We start from the raw sequence: 20,818 nt of genomic DNA, 5'->3' as shown, positions 1-20,818 counted from the left end.
AACAGATAATAAATGGGGGCAGGGGGCAGGATGTGAGTGGGGCAGAGCTAGGGGGGACCCAGTGTACTTGTGTGCCTAGGGGCCCTCGAATTAATTCTGCCCTGAGGATGTGCCTCTTGCCACGAGGCACGTCCTGTAGGCAGTTAGCCAGTGCCGCTCTTCCTCCCTGGCGTCTGGCGGCACACCTGGAATCGCCATAGCACACAGTTTGCGATACACTGCAATTAGGATGGAGTAAGAGAAGTCAGTGTGGTTCGGTTCCTGAGGAGCTCAGAATAATAATAACCTCCTCCCCCCACCCCCCCACCCCCCTTAAACTGCTATGGAAAATTTTAAACCTGCAATCTCTATATCCACTGCTTTAACCACTAGGGCTACTCCTCCACACCGATGGTCACATAGACATTTTATAATATGGATATTTTGCTGCTGTCACACTTTCATTTTCGCTATCTGCAAGCACTTCGCGCTGCTGCTGGGTAAGAGAATTCACACACCCTCCAGGCTTTGCTCGATTTGTCAGGTTCTCTTTGTCTTTGCATATCCAAATTTTGGACCACTGAGGAAGGAGTGTTTTCCAAAAAACGGACCGTCTCAGGTCCTGTGGACTCACACCTGAGAACCATAATTTAAAAAAAATATATATTTTTTATTTACTCTTACTCATTTTTGAATGCACATTGAATCTTCTACTATTTAACAAAGAATTAGTTTTTAGACCTTGTACATCGTATCTGAAGTTTTTCCTTTGTTTTGGTCTTTCACCTTTGAGCTGCAGATTGTTTGGGTATGGTTTTTTTGTTTTGTTGTTGTCACAAACCCATCCCCAGCTATTGTTTGGATGTTGCAGTTTGCAAAATGGATGCTTATGTTGGATGTAAGCCAGAACTTGGACATTTGTATCGTGTATATTTTAGAACAGGTTGTGGGTGTGCTATGGACTCTTACAGCAGATATGACATAGCTCCAAAGAGTATAAACTTAGCACACCAGCCCACTCTCAGGAACTTCTTGCCCTAAGGCAGTGTTTCTCAACCTTTTCAAGCCAAGTACCCCCTAAGCCTAACAAATACCAACCGAGTACCCCTGGCCAAACTCTGCCCCAAATCCACCCCAGACCCCATCCATTTTTCATATACAATATAATCTTATTAATACATAATGGTAACCACAAAATTTTTTTTAAAAAAAAACCCCACAAAGCACACAGTATGCAGAGAAAATATTAATTATCATTTATATTGGGGGGGGGGGGGGGTTCCAAAGATGTCAAGGCAGATGACAGGAGTTGCCATGCAGCAAATCACACAAAATTGGAAGGATTATACCAAGCTAAATTATACAGTCTGGTGGAACTCGGTGTGTCACATTTACAAAATGGAGAAAATATTGGCATTACAACAAGGAAATATAAAAAATTTTAAGAAAATATGGGATCCATTGACAAAATATTCTAAAGATCAGATATCTTAACACATTGATAATAATAATATAGGGTTAGGGAGGGAAATATAGAAATTAATATGAGAAAAAATGAAAAAACAAATAACAGGGGAAAGGGATTCAATATATATGATATGATATTGTACATACAACTATAATTATTATAAATTAAATATTATGCTATTCATTTATTGTAAGAATGAAAATTTTATAAAAAAAAATAAAAAAATATGCAATGTCACCTCAGTAATAACTATAGAAAAATAGACAAATATAGTGCAAAGTACAGACAGCAGATATAAATTCTCAAAACTGGCACATTTTGATCACTAAATTGAAAATAAAATCATTTTTCCTACCTTTGTTGTCTGGTTATTTCATGAGTCTCTGGTTGCACTTCCTTCTGACTGTGCATCCTCTCTTTCATTTATTTTTTTCTTTCTGCACTTAGGCTCAAAACAATTGTCCCTTTCTAGTCCCTCCCTCCCTCCTTCCCATGTCCTTAGTGCCCCCAGTGCCTCCTTCCTATGTCCTTAGTGCCCACTACCTCTCCCCCCCCTGAAGCCGCGCTGAAGCCTGCCTGCCCCCTCCAAGCTGACCCTCCACTGATTCTTCCTCCCCGCCTCCCAGTCCACCGCTTGCCCATCCATCTGCTCCCCCCTACCCCCCCACTACATTTACTTACAGCCCCACTGGTACAGCAATGAAGGGAAGGGCCAGGCGCGTGCCCACAAGCCTCCCCCCCCCCCCCCAACATCAATTCTGACATTGGAGAGAAGGTCCTGGATTGGCTGGCCCGGACCTTCTCTCTGACATCAGAATTGATGTTGGGGGGAGGCTTGTGGGCAAGCGCCTGGCCCTTCCCTTCGTTGCAGCATCAACAGGGCTGTAAGTAAATGTAGTGGGCGAGTAGCAGCGGTGAGTGGATGGGCAGTGGTCAGCCTGCGTAACCCCAATGAGTGGCCCGCATACCCCCCGGGATACTCATACCATGCTTTGAGAAACCCTGCCCTAAGGTAAGAGACTCCACAGTACTGAATACTGCAGTAGTAGATGAAGGTAGAAATCTGGGAGAGAAAAGGATTTATGGCTGAGGTGGGAAAATCATTAGGTAGGTAAGGTAGTTCCAGAGGCGAGATGCAGAGGTAGGTGTATGAATGAATATGTGTGGCTGGATATGTAAGGTAAAAAGACAAGCTCAGTTCCAAGGGGAGAGAAGGAAGCAAATGTGCTTCCTAGACAAGATGGAGTGTGTTTGAGCTCACTCAGGCACAAGGGTCCAAAGGAACGCCCACAAGGTCATAGAGGAGAGGTGAAGTGACCAATAGGGGACATAACCTAATACCAGGTACAGAGGTAGAATTTCCAGATGCCCAGACTTACCTGGACATGCCCTATTTTTAAAGGACTGTCTGGGTGTGCGGACGGTTTCCTGGACTGGAGGGTGTGTGTCCGGGTTTTGGACTCATTCTCTCCAGTCCAGCTCCCACCCCAAAGTAGTCACTCTGTAGCGTCCCGCATATACCGAAATAGGAAATGCTGCAGAGGGAAGGCTTCTGGGGCAGGATGAGAGCAGGAGGTTCAACGCCGCCGGCTGCCCAGAGTTTTTAAATTGCAGTGCCAGAGAAGGTTTTGGGGACAGGGAAGATTCATAAAAGCCATACCTGACTCTGGGGTGTTCCAGATAGGGGGCTGGAGTGAGAGAGTCTGTGCAATTTAGGAGCAAGACAGGGGTGGGACATGGGAGGGGGGGTCAGGTGACATCGTTTATATTGACATAGCAAATACGGTAACCCTATACAGAGGTGGTCATAGAAGGTAGAAAAAGGAACCATGCTCATCTGAGAGAGAAAATGTCTTTGCAAGAGCAAGGACCACTCGTAGCAAGGCTTATACAGATAAGCAGAGTTGGTTGCAGCTTGTAAGAAACTACATTACACATCCAGGTTTCATGTATCATGGCAGGAAAAGACAGCAGCACTAAAATTATAAGAAGTGAGAGTAGCATTAATGCATCTTAGAGCTATATCATAAAACTAGCATAAGGCTGGTGGGGCAGATCCTGTTCTACATGTGACCTACAGACTTGGACATCCTTTCTAAAATTTCCTTCTTTATGTCTCAGCCATCCTCTTAGAACTAAAATTTCCTTCTTTATGTCTCAGCCATCCTCTTAGAACAGTGTCAGTTTCCATTAATACAGTCTGTTAGTATTCCCTGCCTCCTCTATAACCATTCCCTTATGTTTTGAGGGTGCACTAGGTAGATTTTCACATACCCATGTGACCAGGGCTAGCATTAGGTGAGGTGAAGGGACAAATAGAACAGCTGTCCTGGGGCCTATGATCCAGAATCTGTTCACTTCCCCTTTTCTTGATCTACCTTCAAACATTTTTTAAACAGGTGTTACTGCCTGCAGCTGGCCCTGGAGCTTTTCCTGTGCCTGTCCCACTCCCTGACATAGCTTTCTATTTTCACCAGGGCAGGATGCAGACATGTTGGAAAGTAGACCAGAGGAGGGGGTGAGAGTGGGTAGAAAGAAAGTTAGAGGAATAGATACTGCTCCGTAGGGGTGGAGGCAGAGAGAGCTACTGTGTAACAGGAGGGAGGAACTGATGGAAAGGTGGCAATGCTGAACACAGGGGCAGAAGAAAGGATAACAAGAGAAAAGGACAGATGCTGTACCATACTTAGGAGAAAAAGACAAGATACAGGATCATGGGAGCAGGGGGTGGCAGAGAAAGATGGAACAGGAAACTGCTAGGACTGTGAGATGTCAAGCTACAAATGGGGGGGAGGAGGGAGGGGGGAGTTGATGATGGGCTACAAGAGTAAAGGGAAAATGTAGGGAATGGTGGAATTATGTGGAAGAGGCCAAGGAGGGAGTTGCAAGGGGCTGGGAGGAAGATAGTGAGTAGAGAGAGATAGGAATGAAGAATAGATATTTGTTAAAAGATGAAAGGATATACAAGGCTGGGGAAGGCATGATGTGGGAAATAGGAAAGCTAGTGGGTGAAGAAAGATGGGAAGTTGGTAGGTAGTGGATAATTAGAAAGGAGAAAATAGATAAGAGTGAAACCTGAGTGGCCAGGAAAGATCAATATATGAAAGACAGATGATAGGATGGAACAAGAGAGAAAGACATAGCAACTGGAAATAGAATTAGCAAAGAAAAACAGGAAAGCAGAAAAGAGATGGAAAAATTAAAAATGCTCAAATAATACATTAAAAATAATACTCTATCTACTGTATGTTAACTGGAATACATTAGGTTTGGGAAATATGCATCTTTGTATTGTGTTCAGTACAAAAGAAAATGCTTTTTTTCTTTTTTTTAAATCTCCCATATTGCAGTACTTGCTTGGTTTGACTTCTTGGGGTTCCCAGATCAAATCTTGTCTTTTTATTTCTCTTTCTACCCCTTCCCCTTTTACTAAGCTGTGGTAGAGGTTTCTACCGCAGCCAAGAACACTAAATGCACTGATGCTGCATTGGAGCACTTACTGCCCTGGGCTGCGGTAGAAACTTCTACCGCAGCTTAGTAAAAGGAGGGCCTAAATTTGTGATCTATTGTGTGTTTGGTGAGGATGTCCGTTTTGTGTGTGAAATTATTTAAAGTTACTCCGTGTCTAGTAATAGTAGGTAGGGAGATGTGTGTGTGTGTGTGGGGGGGGGGGGGGCAGGGCAGAGAGGGGATTAGGCTCCCCCTCTTTAATTTCTGCCCTGGACCTCAGCATGTCCAGCACTGGCCCTGACCAACTCCTTTAATTTGAAGTACCTTCTAGTTTGTGTAGTTACAGAAAAACAATTCAACTACCTCCTGACCTAACCCCCAGCATTCTGGTCTTCCCTCCATCACAGGCCACAGAAGACCCAGCCAGGATTTCTTTTGCATCTCACTCTGGTAGTTACCAAATGGACTCTTCATCAAAAAGCATAAGGAATAAGATTTAAATATCGCAATACTGTATGCACACCTTGGAAGAAAGGCAACTTAGGGGAGCTATGATAGAAACGTTTAAATACTATACCATAGCACAAATCCACAGGACTTGAGTCTCTTTCAATTGAAAGAAAGCTTTGCAACAAAGGCACAAGATGAAGGTGAAAAGGGGCACACTCAGGTGTTGGCTAAGGAAATGCTTCTTCATAGAAAGGGTGATGAATGCATGAAACAGCCTCCTCGTGGAAACAAAGCCTGTACCTTAATTCAAGAAGCATGAGCAGCACACATAATCGCCAAGGAAATGGATAGGCCATATAGTCTCTCTGCAGTCATTTTCTCTGTTGCCGTCGTATGGTTTCCTTCAATAGTCTGCTTTATGCTCAGGTCGACATCATTATAAAGGCAGTAAATAAATCCAAATCAATATAAGCATGAGCACTCCCAACACCCTTGCTTCTAAAATAAGGGGTATAGACAGGTTATTAATCATGGTCAACAAGGTCTGCCTTCACATGCCATTGGTAAGAGTAGCATTTTCATCAGTCCTGGATTGTTGACAGTTTTCTATTCAACAATGACTGGTTAGTGGAAGCAGCATCAGCAAGGAATTGCAAGTGGCTGGTGTTACCATGAAGACAAAAGTCCTCTGCGATGGCTCCATATTTTTGGCTTCAGCAAATTCTCCACCATTACACTGTATCGGGCACTATTCAGTGTTTCACCTTTTTCCCGATAGTGCTCCAAAATTGGTTCATTCATATCACAGAAGAGATTGAACAGGACCTTTCCAGCAGAGGGTTGGGACTTAAACTTTTTCTTAAACTGGAGATGATGCGTGATGCCATTGTGAAAACTGCCTCTTGCTGTCAGGTTCATAGTGATGCATCCAGGTTTCATCCCCTGTAACGATACAAGCCAAGAAGCCTTCTCCTTCAGCGTTATACCACACCAAAAAGGCTGTGGAAGACTGCACACAAATTATCTTATGATCATCTGTCAGCATCCTAGGCACCCCATGAACACAGCTTGAACTACTTGAGAACTTCCGTGATAATGGTATGGATGGATCCGATACTGACATCCAATTCCCTGGCCAGAACTTCTTTTGGCTTTTTGGAGATCGATTTGGGGCCAAATTACATTACATTACATTAGGGATTTCTATTCCGCCTGTGCCTTGTGGTTCTAGACGGATTACAATATAGAAAATATCTGGGACATTCCAGTAGAGTTACATTTCAGGATAAGAGAAAGTTACAGGAACAGTAATGAGTTATGATACTACAGTTTCACAGAAGATAATACTTATTACAGAAGATAATACATATAACAGAAGATAATGCATTTTACAGAGGTAATACATGTCAACTCGATCGGTTAAATCGGGTGTAGTGTAGAAGAAATTACAGTACATTCTAGATCACAGATAAAAAGATGATATAGGTGGGTATTTCCGAAGTCGTTGGTTGGGAGCTCATTGGGTGGTGGTTAGAGTGATGGGAGATATTTTTTGAACAGTAATGTTTTTATTTCTTTGCGGAACTCTTTTATGTCTGTTGTTTTGGTCAGTAATTTTGAGATGTCAGAGTCTATTTTAGCTGCCTGTGTCCCCAGGAGGTTGTCATAAAGTTTCTTACGACGAGTACCGTTGAGTGGAGGGTAGGTGAAAAGGTTCTGTGTTCTTCTTCTTCTTGGTGGGAGGTAGTGGTGAAAACGGTTATTTAGGTAACTGGGTGCCGTGCCGTGGGTTACTTTGAAAATGAGACAGTAGAGTTTGAATTGTGTTCTTGCTTTTATTGGTAGCCAGTGGGATTCAAGGTATGCATTGGTAATGTGGTCGTACCTTGAATCCCACTGGCTACCAATAAAAGCAAGAACACAATTCAAACTCTACTGTCTCATTTTCAAATAAATTGTTTGTTAGAAAATCCTGTGGCTCTATCCTATGATACTATTTTATTTGGAATGTCAATGAGGAAAAAAAGTCAAATTTCTGCAAATAATAAATTATTACCTATTATGACAGGAGTTGCCATTCAGCAGATTATGTTTAATTGGAAAAACTGGAATAGATTAAATTACAGTTTTGGGTGGAATTCACTGTGTCATATGTATAAGATGGAAAGAATGATAGCATTGCAGAAAGGAAATTTTAATAAATTTCAGGAGGTTTGGAGACCATTAAAAGAATATTGTAATAAATGAATAATCATTTTTCCCAAGCTGATGATATAATTGTACAGGGAAGGGGGGGGGGGGAGAAAGTTTAATTATAAATTGATGGGTTGGATTAATAAAGAACAATATATATATGTAATCACATGTGTAAGAATAGGGTTGGGAGGAAGGAATTTATTTTTAATTGTGAAATTACTAAGAATAGATACTCAAGTGATATTGTATAAGTTTAAGTGTTAATATTTGTTGCACTTTTTAGATGAAAAAATGAAGAATATTAAAAAAAAAAAAATTTGGACCTTAAAAAAAATAAATAAATACACCTGTTTTCACAAATAATGGTATCAGCACAACCTACTTATCAGTGACGGCAGTGCTGGGACGACCAGAGCGTTCTTCATCAAGGATTGATGTTCATCCATTTTTAAACATCTACCCACTTATACACTCTTCTCTCGCTAATACAGGCATCGCCACATTGTTGCAGCATTCTTCTGACCACAAAAATCTGCTGCCTGCTAGCTGCTCCTCTACCATGCAAGCAGCTAAGGTGGATGCCATTTTGTATATGGTACCTTACCAATTAAGCATGCCATGCCATCTATTGGATAGTGTCAACCCTTCCTCTAAAAATGTATCTTCCCTGCACAGCTTGAAATGCCATGGGTGTTCGTTTCATTAAATACTGTCACTTTGCTGTTACTTTTTGAAATGCCCTCATACCTGTAACCAGGATCATTTTTCCCTGTATACATCTCCTTGTTCACATTATTTCATTTGCTGTTTAGAGCAGTCCAGTTTTCATTTTTATTAAAGTTTATCCCTTGCCCATTTCTTCATGGAGTGAGCGATAACACTACAGCTTGTTAGCTCTGGCATCTTCGCATTCTGTTAAGTAATTTATTGTTATTTTTTTAAACTTCAAAACATTTCGGAACTCACCCAAAGCTAAATCTTTTGTGTTTGAGGACAGATTTGCCACACATTAAGGCAGACTGTGGGGACCACGGGTTCTTAGTTCTTTATTCTAGAGGGATGGGCACACAGGTGTGGGTGGAAAGATGGCCAGTCCATCCTCCTCTTGCCATGAGATAGTGTGCTTTTAAAACAGGTGAAAAACTGTAAACTCTGCTCATGCATATGACAAGACATTCATTTATTGGGAAACACAAACAATGCAGGATAAAAAATTAGTCTAGGAGTGCTGGAGAACTGTGGACCATATCCAATTTATTAGCTTACTTTTTAGGTGTGTGGTATGGTGTGTGTGTGTGTAGGTAGGTAGGTGTGTCTGTCTGGTCTATCTCCTACTAATAACTTTCCTATCTGGTGTCTCAGCCATACCCCATTTTCAACACATCAGAGTAAAGATGATTCTGAGAAGGACATATACATATGCACCACTATTTTGTTATACATTCCCCCTCCCCCCCATACACACACCACCTCCAAATTTTCAGGGGCTGAAGGGGTACTTTTCCAAGATTCACCTTCTACCAACTGGATTTCATTCTTTGTAGCATTGTTTAGTTAAGGTTTCCTTTGAACTGGTACAGAACTAGCATCCCAGTATAGCATTAATTACTTGGAGAGATGTCTCCCTTACTGAGCCACTGTCCCAGCATGACACTAGAGCCACTCTTACCTCTGAGCAAGAGGAAAAATATTTTTCCTTCATTAATATATAGTTATGTCAAAAGTGAATGTACACACTGGAGTTGTGATTTTCTGTTTCCAGTAATTTTGTTCTAGGATGGCAGCTTTATATGAACTTTACATACCTAAGTTTGATGTTTCAGGACTGTTCTTAAGGATTAAGCCTGAGCGACTACAGCCTGTGACAATGCCAGTTTTTTGTATGTAATATTTACATGTATTTTTCATTGTTTACCACTTTCTTTGTAACTATACATTCTAATTAGGTTTGTTTTACATTTTTTGTAAACTGCTTTGCCCTTTATTGATAAGGTGGTATATTAAGTAGAATAAACCATAAACTAGTAGGAAATACTGTTGTGTTGATTTTCCCAGCATCCAGAGAAGGCATGATACGGACTAGAGAATGACACGGTGGTTGTTAACCGCGGCTAGCCACGGGTAACCCGCTGAAATGGTGACCCCCCAAAAAAAAAGTCACCGCAAGTACGGCGACAAGGCCATTCACCGCCCCGTGGAGCAGTGAATGGTATTGTCTTCACAGTTAAAGGAGTGAGCATGCGTGATGAACGAGCGCGTGATCCAGCAGCCCCCTCTCTCTCGCCGGCCGTATATCTCCCTCCCTCCCTTACCTTCTCTTCGTGGCAATTTCTATAAGGCTATGCGTTGTATTGCAGCGGGAGCCTTGCAGTCGCATCGCTTGTGGCTGCTGGAAAAGTCTCCTCTGACGCAACTTCCTGTTTCTGGTTGCATCAGAGGAGACTTTTCCAGCAGCCGAGGGAGGGAGAAGCTGGACCGCGTGAAGGGTGCTTGGGGGTGGGGATGGAGAGGAGAAGATGTTGAAGCAGCCTAAAGGGAACTGGTGAAGAGAGAGTGTGGAGAAGATGCTGGGGAAGAGGCTAGATTAAAAATATTTGAATCGCTATCCCCTTTTGACTCTTCCCTATCAATCTCCCATGCCTTTTCTCCTTACCTCCCCACCTCCCCTTCCCCAATCCCAAACACTTTGGTTAACTCCTTCTACTTAAAGAACAATCTTCTCTCTAGGTTTGAGGGGATGGAGCGGTGACGGGGACTGAGCTCGCGGGGACAGTGACGGGGACCGAGCTCACGGTGACAAAGCCCATAAGGACGGGGACAAATTTTTTCCCCGTGTCATTCTCTAAAACGGACTTCCACTCCTTTGCTTCTTTACTATGCATAGTATATACACTGATCTCTTTTCTTCTTCAACAGAGGCAAGCACACCTTATCCAGAGGTACACTAGTACGTATAACCTTCTAGAGGCAGCTCAGTCCTTCTACCCCCTTCCCATCATCAGCCAGCTGTGTACACAAAATGATTTTATTTCAGGATAATTGACACAAGGATGCTTATGTTACCAGTGTAATCATATTGATTCTACAATAAATACATGGTTTACACAAGTATCATTTGTACTGTTAACTTCTGTTAAGGCTATTCAGAACTGTAAAAGCTCTCTGCCCCATACCAGTGAAGATTAGAATATAAAAGGAGCATAAGATTCCCCTCCCCCTAGCCACAAGAAGAGATTTGGATAGGATTCTAGTAAAGGCATTTACCTTGAAGTGAAATGCTTTGGACTCCATAATTTGGAATTATAAAATGGAACAAGGAAACTACAGGGTGCTATAGAGCTCAGCTATTGTGTACAATGTATTTAATCATCATTAGAAGCACCAGCTAGTCCAAAAGCAGCACTAGATGACATCGAAAACAGATACGTATACATAACCAGATGCTGGAATCTGCAGTACCAGATTCAGTTGCTAAAGGTCCGACTCCCATAAGATGGAAACAAAGAACAAAGTTCAACAGGGACCAAGTAGTGAAATTCTTGGTAGAATGGAGCAGAGAGGAACCAGGAATGGAGGCCTTGACAACAACCAAGTGACCAAATCCTATTGAGGTCAGTCTAACACACAAAGTTCTACAGAACTTAAGAGTCATATCACAGTAGCATGGAATGGATTTTTTGTACAGGGTATTGGATGGTTTGGTCTATTGCTATCGGAGCAGTGACCACTTGATCTGCTCTTTGGCTGACTGCAGGACCTGTAGAAGGAATGAAAAGTTGGTGTTAGACTGTGGCTGATACAGTTAGCATTTGATCCAATTTTTTCTCAGGGTCATCTAGGCCTGATTTTATCCCACTGCATACCTATAGGCATAGTTCTGATGTCCAAAATCAAAAGCACAGAATTACAGCAGCATACACAATAGACACAAGGAAACAGACACTAAAAGAGATTGAAGCTGGTAAGCAGCAGTGCCAGCTGTCAAAATTTACACACTGGCTGTCCATTCATGCATCTTTCAAATACATTCATATTCAATTATCTAAAAATAAAGACTCCCTCCAGTGGAGTACATCTTAGATTAACACACCCTAGACAGTCATGTTGCCTTAGAAACATGTTTCCCCTATTGATATTTACTAAGAAAACATCTTAAGAATTCACAGCCTGAATGTTCAGCACTTTTCAACTCAAACATGAGAGGAATCAATGTAAGGTTTGTTTTTTTCAGTTTAAACATGACTGAATTCTGAAATTATTCTGCCTTGGGGTTGAAATCTGAAGCAGACCATTTTGTGGGTGAAACCAATTGGCCCAGGTTGGAGCATCTGGACATTTTGAGTACTGAATAATCATCTGTCATGAGCAGAATCAGATGTCTGCCTTGAGTGGCTTTGGAATGGATTGATGTGGTGGGCTTCTTCCAAAGAAAAGCTTTGATATATTTTTTTATTTATAGAGGTAACTATCAAGTAATAAGAATACTCCTAACTCAGTTATTTACAGAGAATGGTTCTATTAAGCCTGATTTTTTTAAAAGTGTTTTCAATATTTTTTATTGGGTTTCAGATTATGGGATTGGAGGAGTGAGATATCAAAAGGCTGACCAATCACATACCTATAACAAAATTAATTTAAAAAGTTATAAAAAATAAAGACAAAGAAACAGAGTAGCTTTTTTTTGTTGTTTTTTTGAATACTCATGATCTATTGCACTTCCATACTTGTGATTTTCAAACCAATTTTTATATTGTTTCAAAATGATATCATGTTTTGCTCAAATCCCTTTTGGCGATTTCAAAATATTACCAGTGGGGTTCTCTCAAAACTTACCAATGGCTCTCAATTTTCTTCCTCCACTCCCAAATCTAAGTTCAGCCCTGGTGAACCAGCACTATAAACAACTGATAATTGATGACTTGTGTCCTCACTGCCCCCCTATCAATTTATGTATTAATAATTTAATGTCAAACTGTCAGGACATACTAAGAAGGTAAGTTTCTGGAGACCATAAATGGCTGCTTTGTGGATCAGTTTGTCCAAGAACTGACCATACCTAGTCCTTACTGTTCAACAGGGTCTAGTGATAGTGGGGTTACTATGCAAGTGATTGCAATGCAGTCAAATTTGTCATTACGGGGAAGGAAAACACCAATAAAGCCTACTGCTATCACACTTAAATTTTAAATAAAAGGAAGACTGAGAAAATTAGTTAGGGGGGGAAAAAAAACCCTAAAAAGGAACAGCTGCCAGGTCATAGACATTTAAAGAGACCATTTTGGAAGCACAGTTAAAATATACTCCATGAAAGTAGAGGTCAAAAGACAGCCAAACGGCCAGCATGGTTTAATGGTGAGGTGAAAGATGCAATGAATGTCAAAAGAGCACCCTTCAGTAAATGGAAAGCAGACGTTAATGAAGAAAACAGGGAAGATAAGGAAGAGCTCCCCACACACCTGAGATACAGTTTGTTCTGTGAGTGGAACATCATCGCCCTGAAAACAGAAAAAAGGACAATGAAAGTCAGATTAAAAGTGACAAGGACCACTAACTCATTAGCTAAAGGGACAAGAGCTATCACCAATTCCACAGGTTGATAAATTAGAAATGTATGTCTACAGTACTTCTATATTCCTGAAAGAAAAGAAAATTTTAACATACCATATATTGTTAAAGAGTATATATTTCACATTAGCTTTCTATCCTCTGTCCCCATGTGCCAATTTCCATATAAAGAGTATTCAGCCGTAGAAAAGATCAGAGTTAAACTGATCTTCATGCAGAGCTTTTGGAGGAAGATGTTCCCTCCCAAATCTAAAGCCACTGCATTTAAACATCATCTGACAGACTGCAATGAATATCTCTACTTTCCCATAACTAATGTATTGCACTGGTTCAGTTATCTGATGTGGTCAAAAACAAAACAGCATTTGTATACTAATGTCATCAAATCCCAACACATCAGAAACAGAATGCATGGGATTCACACCAACAAGCTTGAAATGCCAATCAAACTGCTACCCTTGCAGCAACATTACTTGGCCCTCCATGCTTTTCTTGCCCCCAGACCAAATCCAGCCCATGGAGAAATCTGCCTTTGCACTCTACTTTGTCTCTCTCTCCCTATTCTCTCCTGCAGCTTGGATATTTTAACCTGAATACTGTGAGCTGAAATAAAAAGCCTCAGGGCCAGATGCACTAAAGTCAGCGATCGTCTAACGATTATCACTAAACTAGTTTTGACTGGTTTAGCAATGATCGCATTTACCGACCCGATGCAGAAAATGGCTCATCGTGTGGTTTTCTGCACAATCGCTCATTCTCCGATCCAACCATGCAAATAAACTCATTAATATTGAAATGCTATGTAAACTAGCAGAGCGATTGATGCTCTCCATGGCTTCCCGATGCACAAAGTGATTGCCTTTAGCAATCCGAAAAAAGCGACCGGTCAAGACCAATCTCTGACCTATCCAACCAATACAAAAATATTTATAACATGCCAAACTTTTTTAATGGGAACAGATATGTTTTGTGTGTTACACACAAACAATATCTGCCCCATTAAAAATAAAAAATCCCCCCCACCCATGACAGCCCTCTCCGACATCTCCCCAACAAACCGGCACTGCGACCAACCCCCCCCCCAGCAAAAATCAGGAGGGATGCCCTTCCTGCCTTACCAACCCCAACCTCCCCGTGTGAGAAAAAAATTCAGCAGGAGGGATGCTCATTCCCCTCCTGCCAACGGAGGTCCCCCCTCCTAAAATAGGCAGGACGGATTACCCACTCCCGCCTGCCACCGAATGCTCCCTAACCCCCTCCCAAAAAACAAAACAAAACACACTTTTTCAGAAGTTGAGAACAGGAAGGAAGCACAGTCCCTCCAGCTCAAAGGCTTGCCAATTCAAAATGGTGGACCTTCCCTCCTCAGTGCATCATGTGATGCATAGTGAGAACCTTAAAGCCCTGATTAGCTCAGATGCCTAAGGCCGCATCACATGATGCACCAAAGAGGTAAGGCCCAAAATTTTGGATCAGCAGGCCTTGGAGCTGGAGGGACTGTGCTTCTCTCCTGCTCCCAACTTCCGAAAAAGGTACCGGGGGTGTGTGTGTTTCAGCGGAGCATCTGGTGGCAGGAGAGAGTAAGCATCCCTCCTGCCTTTTTTTTTTGGGGGGGGGGGGTAGGAGATGGTTCGTGGAGGGGGGGTTGCGCCTGGTGCAGGGGGCCTCCACTGGTAGGAGGAAATGGGTATCCCTCCTGCCGAGTTTTGCTGGTACGGGAAGGGGGGTTGGACCCTGGTGCCAGTTCATCAGCAGGATGTCAGGGAGAGCTGTCACTGATGTGTGTGGGGGAGGGGGACTTTTTTCTTTTTAATAAGACAGTTATTGTGCATGTGTAACACGCACATCTGTGTTCATTAAAAAAAAAAAAAAAAAAAGTTTCCTGCTCCAAACAGCTGAGCGGAAGCAGGCTTCCCTGCTGGCTCTACGCATGTGTGAGTCACTCTCATAGTGATCAGATGGGAGACATGGGGATTACAACAAACCTCCACGCGAATCATTTGCATGCAAAAATTTTTACTTCATCAATAGCTCTTTTAAAATCGGACAAAAATTGGATCTGAGTGGACCCATGTGGTCTTACCAATCCTGTTTAGTGCATTTAGCTCTCATTCTCAGTGGCCTGTCCCTGCTGAGCATTTTGGCTGCTCAGATCCTCCTTCTCCTTTCCTACACTGGAAAAGTGGAAAGGCTCCAGGAATAAGATAAGAGGAATTGCCCTTCCATGCATTATGATCGGAGTTCAGCCTTGCTATACACTCATGGCTACCAGGGGTGGTAGCGTTCCCCACTCTTGATGATGCAAGAATAGAAGTGTGTGTGTGTGTCTCCCTGATCCCGAACTGCAGTTCTGAAAGCTTGTGTGGATGTTTGAATTCCAGAGATTGCAGGAGAAAGGGTCTGTGTTGCTGCTCTCCACTTCAAGACTGAAGCACTTGGTGCGAGCATACCCAATGTAGGTCTTATTCAGGGGAATGGGGAGGCGATAGTGGTTTACAGGTGACAAGAGGTATGAATAAAATGAGAAGGGAAGAGGAGAATGTAGGGGTTATGAGTGGAAAAGTACATCACATACTCCCAGGGGTTATGAGTGGAAAAGTACATCACATACTCCCACTCATCAGGGATAGATCCTGGGAAAAAGGGGGAAAACAAGGGATAGAGTTATCTGTTATACCCTAGAGCAGTGTTTTTCAACCGCTGTTCCGCGGCACACTAGTGTGCCGCGAGATGTTGCCTGGTGTGCCGCAGGGCAGTACTACCAGTCCTGCATTCAGGGGCCCAGAGCTGACAGGGGGCCCGAGGCAGGGGCGCCAGTAGCTCGCCAAGGCAAAGTGAGTCGATCACCCAGGACTCACTTTGTCTTGGCGATCTAATCTATCGAGCCGATAAGTCTTCTTCTCCCCGACGTCAATTCTGCAGTCGGAGAGGAAGTTCGGGCCAGCCAATCGCTGCCTGGCTGGGCGGAACTTCCTCTCCGATTGCAGAATTGAAGTCAGGGAGAGCATGCGTCGGCGTCGGCTTTGGGGCCTGTTATCCATTGGTGGGTCCTGTTCCCCGATGGCAGCGGCAGTGGCAGTGGCTTGGGGAACGGCAGGGAGAAAGAAAGAAAGGGGGCAGGCAGGGAAACAGAAGGAAAGAAGAGAAACAGAAAAAAAGAAAGAAAGGTCAGGGAGAGAGGAAGAAAAAGTTGGGGGAGGGAATGAGGTGTGGAGGAGAGAAAGCATACAGGCTGATAGAAGGGAAGAAAGATTGGATGCACAGTCAGAAGAAGAAAGTGCAACCAGAAATCACCAGACAAGGTAGGAAAAATGATTTTATTTTAAATTTAGCAAAGTGGAGGCAGTATTACCACAGTTTTCAAAGGAATTTGCCCAAATAACTTAATAGTTAACTGGGTAAATTCCCAGAGATGAAAACTTCCCTTCACTTACTATGCACAGTTCTGAATTTATATCTGCTGTCTATATTTTACAATATGGTCACCTTTTACTAAACCGCAATAGTGGTTTTTAGCGCAGGGAGCCTATGAGCGTCAAGAGCAGCGCTGGGCATTCAGCGCAGCTCCCTGCGCTAAAAACTGCTATTGTGGTTTAATAAAAAGGATGGAGGGTATATTTGTCTATTTTTGTATGCTATAAAAACCAAATACAGAGAGAGACTGAGAGCTGTTGACGAAGAGCTACGTGTGTGTCTTTCTTCGATTCCAGCCAGAATATCAGCTTTGTGTTCAGCCAAACAGGCCCAGGTTTCGCACTGAATAAAGTATTTTATAATTTTTCACTATTCTGTTTACTTAATATTTCATAATAAAGTAATTATAAAATACTTTCTTTGTGTTTATTTGATTCCTATTCAAGAGAATTACTTTATATATAGTCAATATAGGCACAGAGTTAAATTTTTTAACATTTTCTAATGGTGGTGTGCCTCGTGATTTTTTTCATGAAACAAGTGTGCCTTTGCCCAAAAAAGGTTGAAAAACACTGCCCTAGAGAACACTACTTGCTGCTTTCCTTTTTTGTCAGGATTTCAGATTAGACAGTCCCTGGCCCCTCAGTTATTTTGAAGGGGGAGACACCATCCCCTCCTATCCTCTTGGATATGAAATACTCTATGTGGTCAATCGCATGAAAGTTTGCGGACCCCTGGATAAGCCACCCAGATCTTGAAGTGAGAGGATTTGCATCCCTATTTCATCTAATCACAAAGCCCATACTAAATCTTTTTTTTTCAATGGGCCTTTAAAAAGAACTACAAACCTATTAAAAAAATTCAGCCCTTTCAGGACCAATATGGCTACTATTAGTATATGCTACACTGGAGCTAGCTGAGAGCAAAGCTATCAGAGAATCTGTTTCTGCAAGGCCATCAATCTAAGACCATGTTTTTTAATTTGTTCTCAGCAAAGCATCATGGGCAAGTATGTTAATTTGAAAAGCAAAACTGCTGTAACAGCAGGTCGGCTGGAACAAAACACGAGGAGACATATGTTAGAAAAATCAGAAGAGATGAAGTGAATGGGCGTGTAGGCAGTTTAATGAGCTCCAATTTAGAAATGCTTAACTGATGCCAACCCAGAGTCATTAGAATGAGGGTTCGAGCAGTTTTACTGCTCTTCTCATTTCAAAGTTGTTGTTCTGTATGCTAGATTGTACCCTTTGGAGCTAAATTCCTTAAGCCTTTTTCCATTTAGCTTTTTATTTCTTGCACACTTTTTTTTTTTTCTTTTAATGTAAATCATCTTCCTCCAATTGCACGGATGGGACTTAATGAATCCAGTACTCAGAATGTGTGAGAACTGCTGTCCATAGCCCAACTATGCACAAAACATATTCACCTCATTTGCCAACCAGGTGCATCTTATTGCCAATGCTTGACACCATACTGCCTAACCTAAAATCCGATTGGCAAATGATGTTTCCTCTTACACAATGATTTTTAACCTCTTATTAGCGGAGGAAAGATCACGAGTGTCATATCTGATTGTACATTTTGTGCGCGCTTGTATAAGTTCTGAATAAAGATTTACAAAAAAAAAAAAAAAAGTACCATCCTCTATCAAAAATGGCTGCTTCAAGTTCCCACAACTGGACCGACGCTGGAACTTACGGCAGCCATTTTTGAACGTGGATCTGCATGGGACAGGAACTTAGAAGATTGCTTCTGCTCCGATTCAACTCTACACTATCAGGGCTTCAAAAGTAATTTGACAAGCTCAGCAATTCCAAACTGCCCTGATCCCTGGGTAGTATCAAAGTAGACAGTGGTATTTGGGCCTGTCTGCCCTGTCACAGAAAAGCAGACAGGGAAGTATTGTGTTGGGTAGCATGCCTCTGTGTCAACATAAGTTGCAGCATTTGCAACAGGCAAAGCCATTGAAGCACCATCATCATGTTATATAAAGCTATGTGTCCCAACAAGGAAAGTGGGTAAGCATGCCATGCCTTCAACTTATTGTCTGTAGCTAGATCAGGGTGGTAATGTTGAGCCTAACAAAACAAAAAAGCATTGCCAGTACCCTGTATGGAGCTCTCAAAGAACATCTACTAGCTATAAATAAATAAGAATTAGGGCTCCTTTTACAAAGGCGCACTAGCGGGGTTAACTTTTCATCATGCGCTAACCCCTACGCTGGCCAAAAACTACCGCCTGCTTAAAAGGAGGCAGTAGCAGCTAGTGCTATTATGCGCGTTAAACCGCTACTGCACCTTTGTAAAAGGAGCCCTTAGTAAACGTGAGACTCCTCAGTACGGGCCTAAGTTTAATACGTTAGTAACTATTTATGGCCTCGGGCAGAAAACTCATAGGTGACCAGCACCAGGTTTAAAAAAACCTTAATAAGTCCTACCCCGTAAATCATTCGGTCTCTATAATGATAAATAATTGATGTAAATAAATGCTCAGTGAAAGGCTTTAAGAGCAAAATAAAGGGCCAGAAAAGCAGCTCAAAAAAGCCCCGCCTCTTGAATGAATAAGTTTCAAAAATATATATATCAAAAGTACAAAGTGCTAAAATGCAGAAATTCTAAAAAGATGTAAGAAAAATATTTCATTAAAAATTCTTATATAAGTCCCAACACACAATGCTCACAAATCATAGGCCATTCAGTTCATTCATTGGACTTATCTGATTCCCAACAGATGGTTGTCTCAGCTCAACAGAGCTCCGTTTCGCAAACTTCTTCAGGAGCTGAAACATCGAGGTAAATCCAGGTTGGAGACATATCGTAGAAGAAATCTTAATAAACGAAAGCTCCAACCTCTGGATAACAACACCGGTCATAGTGGCTGGAGCAATGGCGACTGAAGCTTTGGAAATCCTGCGCGAGTACTCTGAAATGTGATGACGTCACAATTAACGTCATAACGTAAAAACAAAAAATTGAGAAAAATAAAACTAAAAATGATGAGAAAAATTTGTTGAGAATGAAATTGAAAAACATTTATCCACATTCTCATTCAAACCAATAGAATAGGCTTTCAGATGAAAAATCCAAAAATTCTCTCTCTTCAAAAAATTTGACACCACTTTTTACCAACATGATGTTACAGATCACACACTTTGTGAAAAACGTTTATGGCAAGATCTACTGGGTTAGAGGACTTAAACCCTACTTCACCCATCAAGCAATATTCAATGTAATAACTCTGGTACTCTTAATCTTTGATTACTGCAGTGCAATCTCACTGGGCATTCCGAAGTACATGATCAAGCTGATTCAAATGGTACAAAACGCAGCAGCAAGATTCCTGTTGAGAAAATTGAAGCAGACGAGTGCCACCCCACTACTGAAAGAGTTACACTGGCTCCCGATTGAAAGCAGGGTGAAATTCAAGATCTTGTTGCCATAAGAACATAAGAATAGCCTTACTGGGTCAGACTAATGGTCCATCAAGCCCAGTAGCCCATTCTCACAGTGGCCAATTTAGGTCCCTAGTATCTGGCCAAAACCCATAAAGCAGCAACATTTCATGCTACTGATCCAGGGCAAGCAGTGGCTTCCTCCATGTCTTTTCTTAATAACAGACTCTGACTTTTCCTCCAGGAAATTGTCCAAACCTTTCTTAAAACCAGCTACGCAATCCACTCTTACCACAACCTCTGGCAATGCGTTCCAGAGTTTAACTATTCTCTGAGTGAAAAAATAATTCCCTGTAACTTCATCGAGTGTCTCCTAATCTTTGTAATTTTTGACAGAGTGAAAAATCGATCCACTTGTACCCAATTCTACTCCACTCAGGATTTTGTAGATTTCAATCATATCTCCCCTCAGCTGTCTCCTTTCCAAGCTGAAGAGCACTAACCCTTTTTAGTCTTTCCTCATACGAGAGGAGTTCCATCCCCCTTATTCTGGTCATTCTTCTTTGAACCTCTTCTAGAGCCGCTATATCTTTTTTGAGATATAAAGAGACCAGAATTGAACGCAATATTCCAGATGAGGTTGTATCCTGGAGCAATACAGGGGCATTATAACATTCTTAGTCTTGTCAACCATCCCTTTTAAAATAATTCCTAGAATCCTGTTTGCTTTTTTGGCCGCTGCCACACAATGGGTGGAAGGTTTCATCGTATTATCTACAATGACACCCAGATCATTTTCTTGGGTGCTAACCCCCAAGGTGAGTTGGGTTATTCTTACCAATGTGCATCACTTTGTATTTGTCCACATTAAATTTCATCTACCACTTGGACACCCAGTCTTCCAA

The 20,818-nt window shown here is 42.0% G+C and overlaps 1 protein-coding gene across 2 annotated transcripts in view; it reads right to left on the bottom strand.

The window, feature by feature from the left end:
* Positions 1-10,554: 10,554 nt before the first annotated feature.
* The window catches only part of COPZ1 (COPI coat complex subunit zeta 1), a 74,284-nt gene continuing 64,020 nt past the window's right edge, over positions 10,555-20,818 (bottom strand). For both annotated transcript variants that reach the window (XM_033938270.1, XM_033938269.1), the window contains exons 8-9: positions 13,000-13,038; positions 10,555-11,300 (exon numbers count right to left, since the gene is read on the bottom strand). In XM_033938270.1, coding sequence (XP_033794161.1) covers positions 11,253-11,300; positions 13,000-13,038 — 87 coding nt within the window. In that variant the 3' untranslated portion in view covers positions 10,555-11,252. The remainder of the gene's footprint in view (positions 11,301-12,999; positions 13,039-20,818) is intronic.

The sequence above is a fragment of the Geotrypetes seraphini genome, chromosome 3 (assembly GCF_902459505.1).
Source record: "Geotrypetes seraphini chromosome 3, aGeoSer1.1, whole genome shotgun sequence".
Classification (NCBI taxonomy): Eukaryota; Metazoa; Chordata; class Amphibia; order Gymnophiona; family Dermophiidae; genus Geotrypetes; species Geotrypetes seraphini.
Note: the sequence above shows the minus strand (reverse complement) of the source record. Positions and strands in the feature narration are given on the sequence as shown.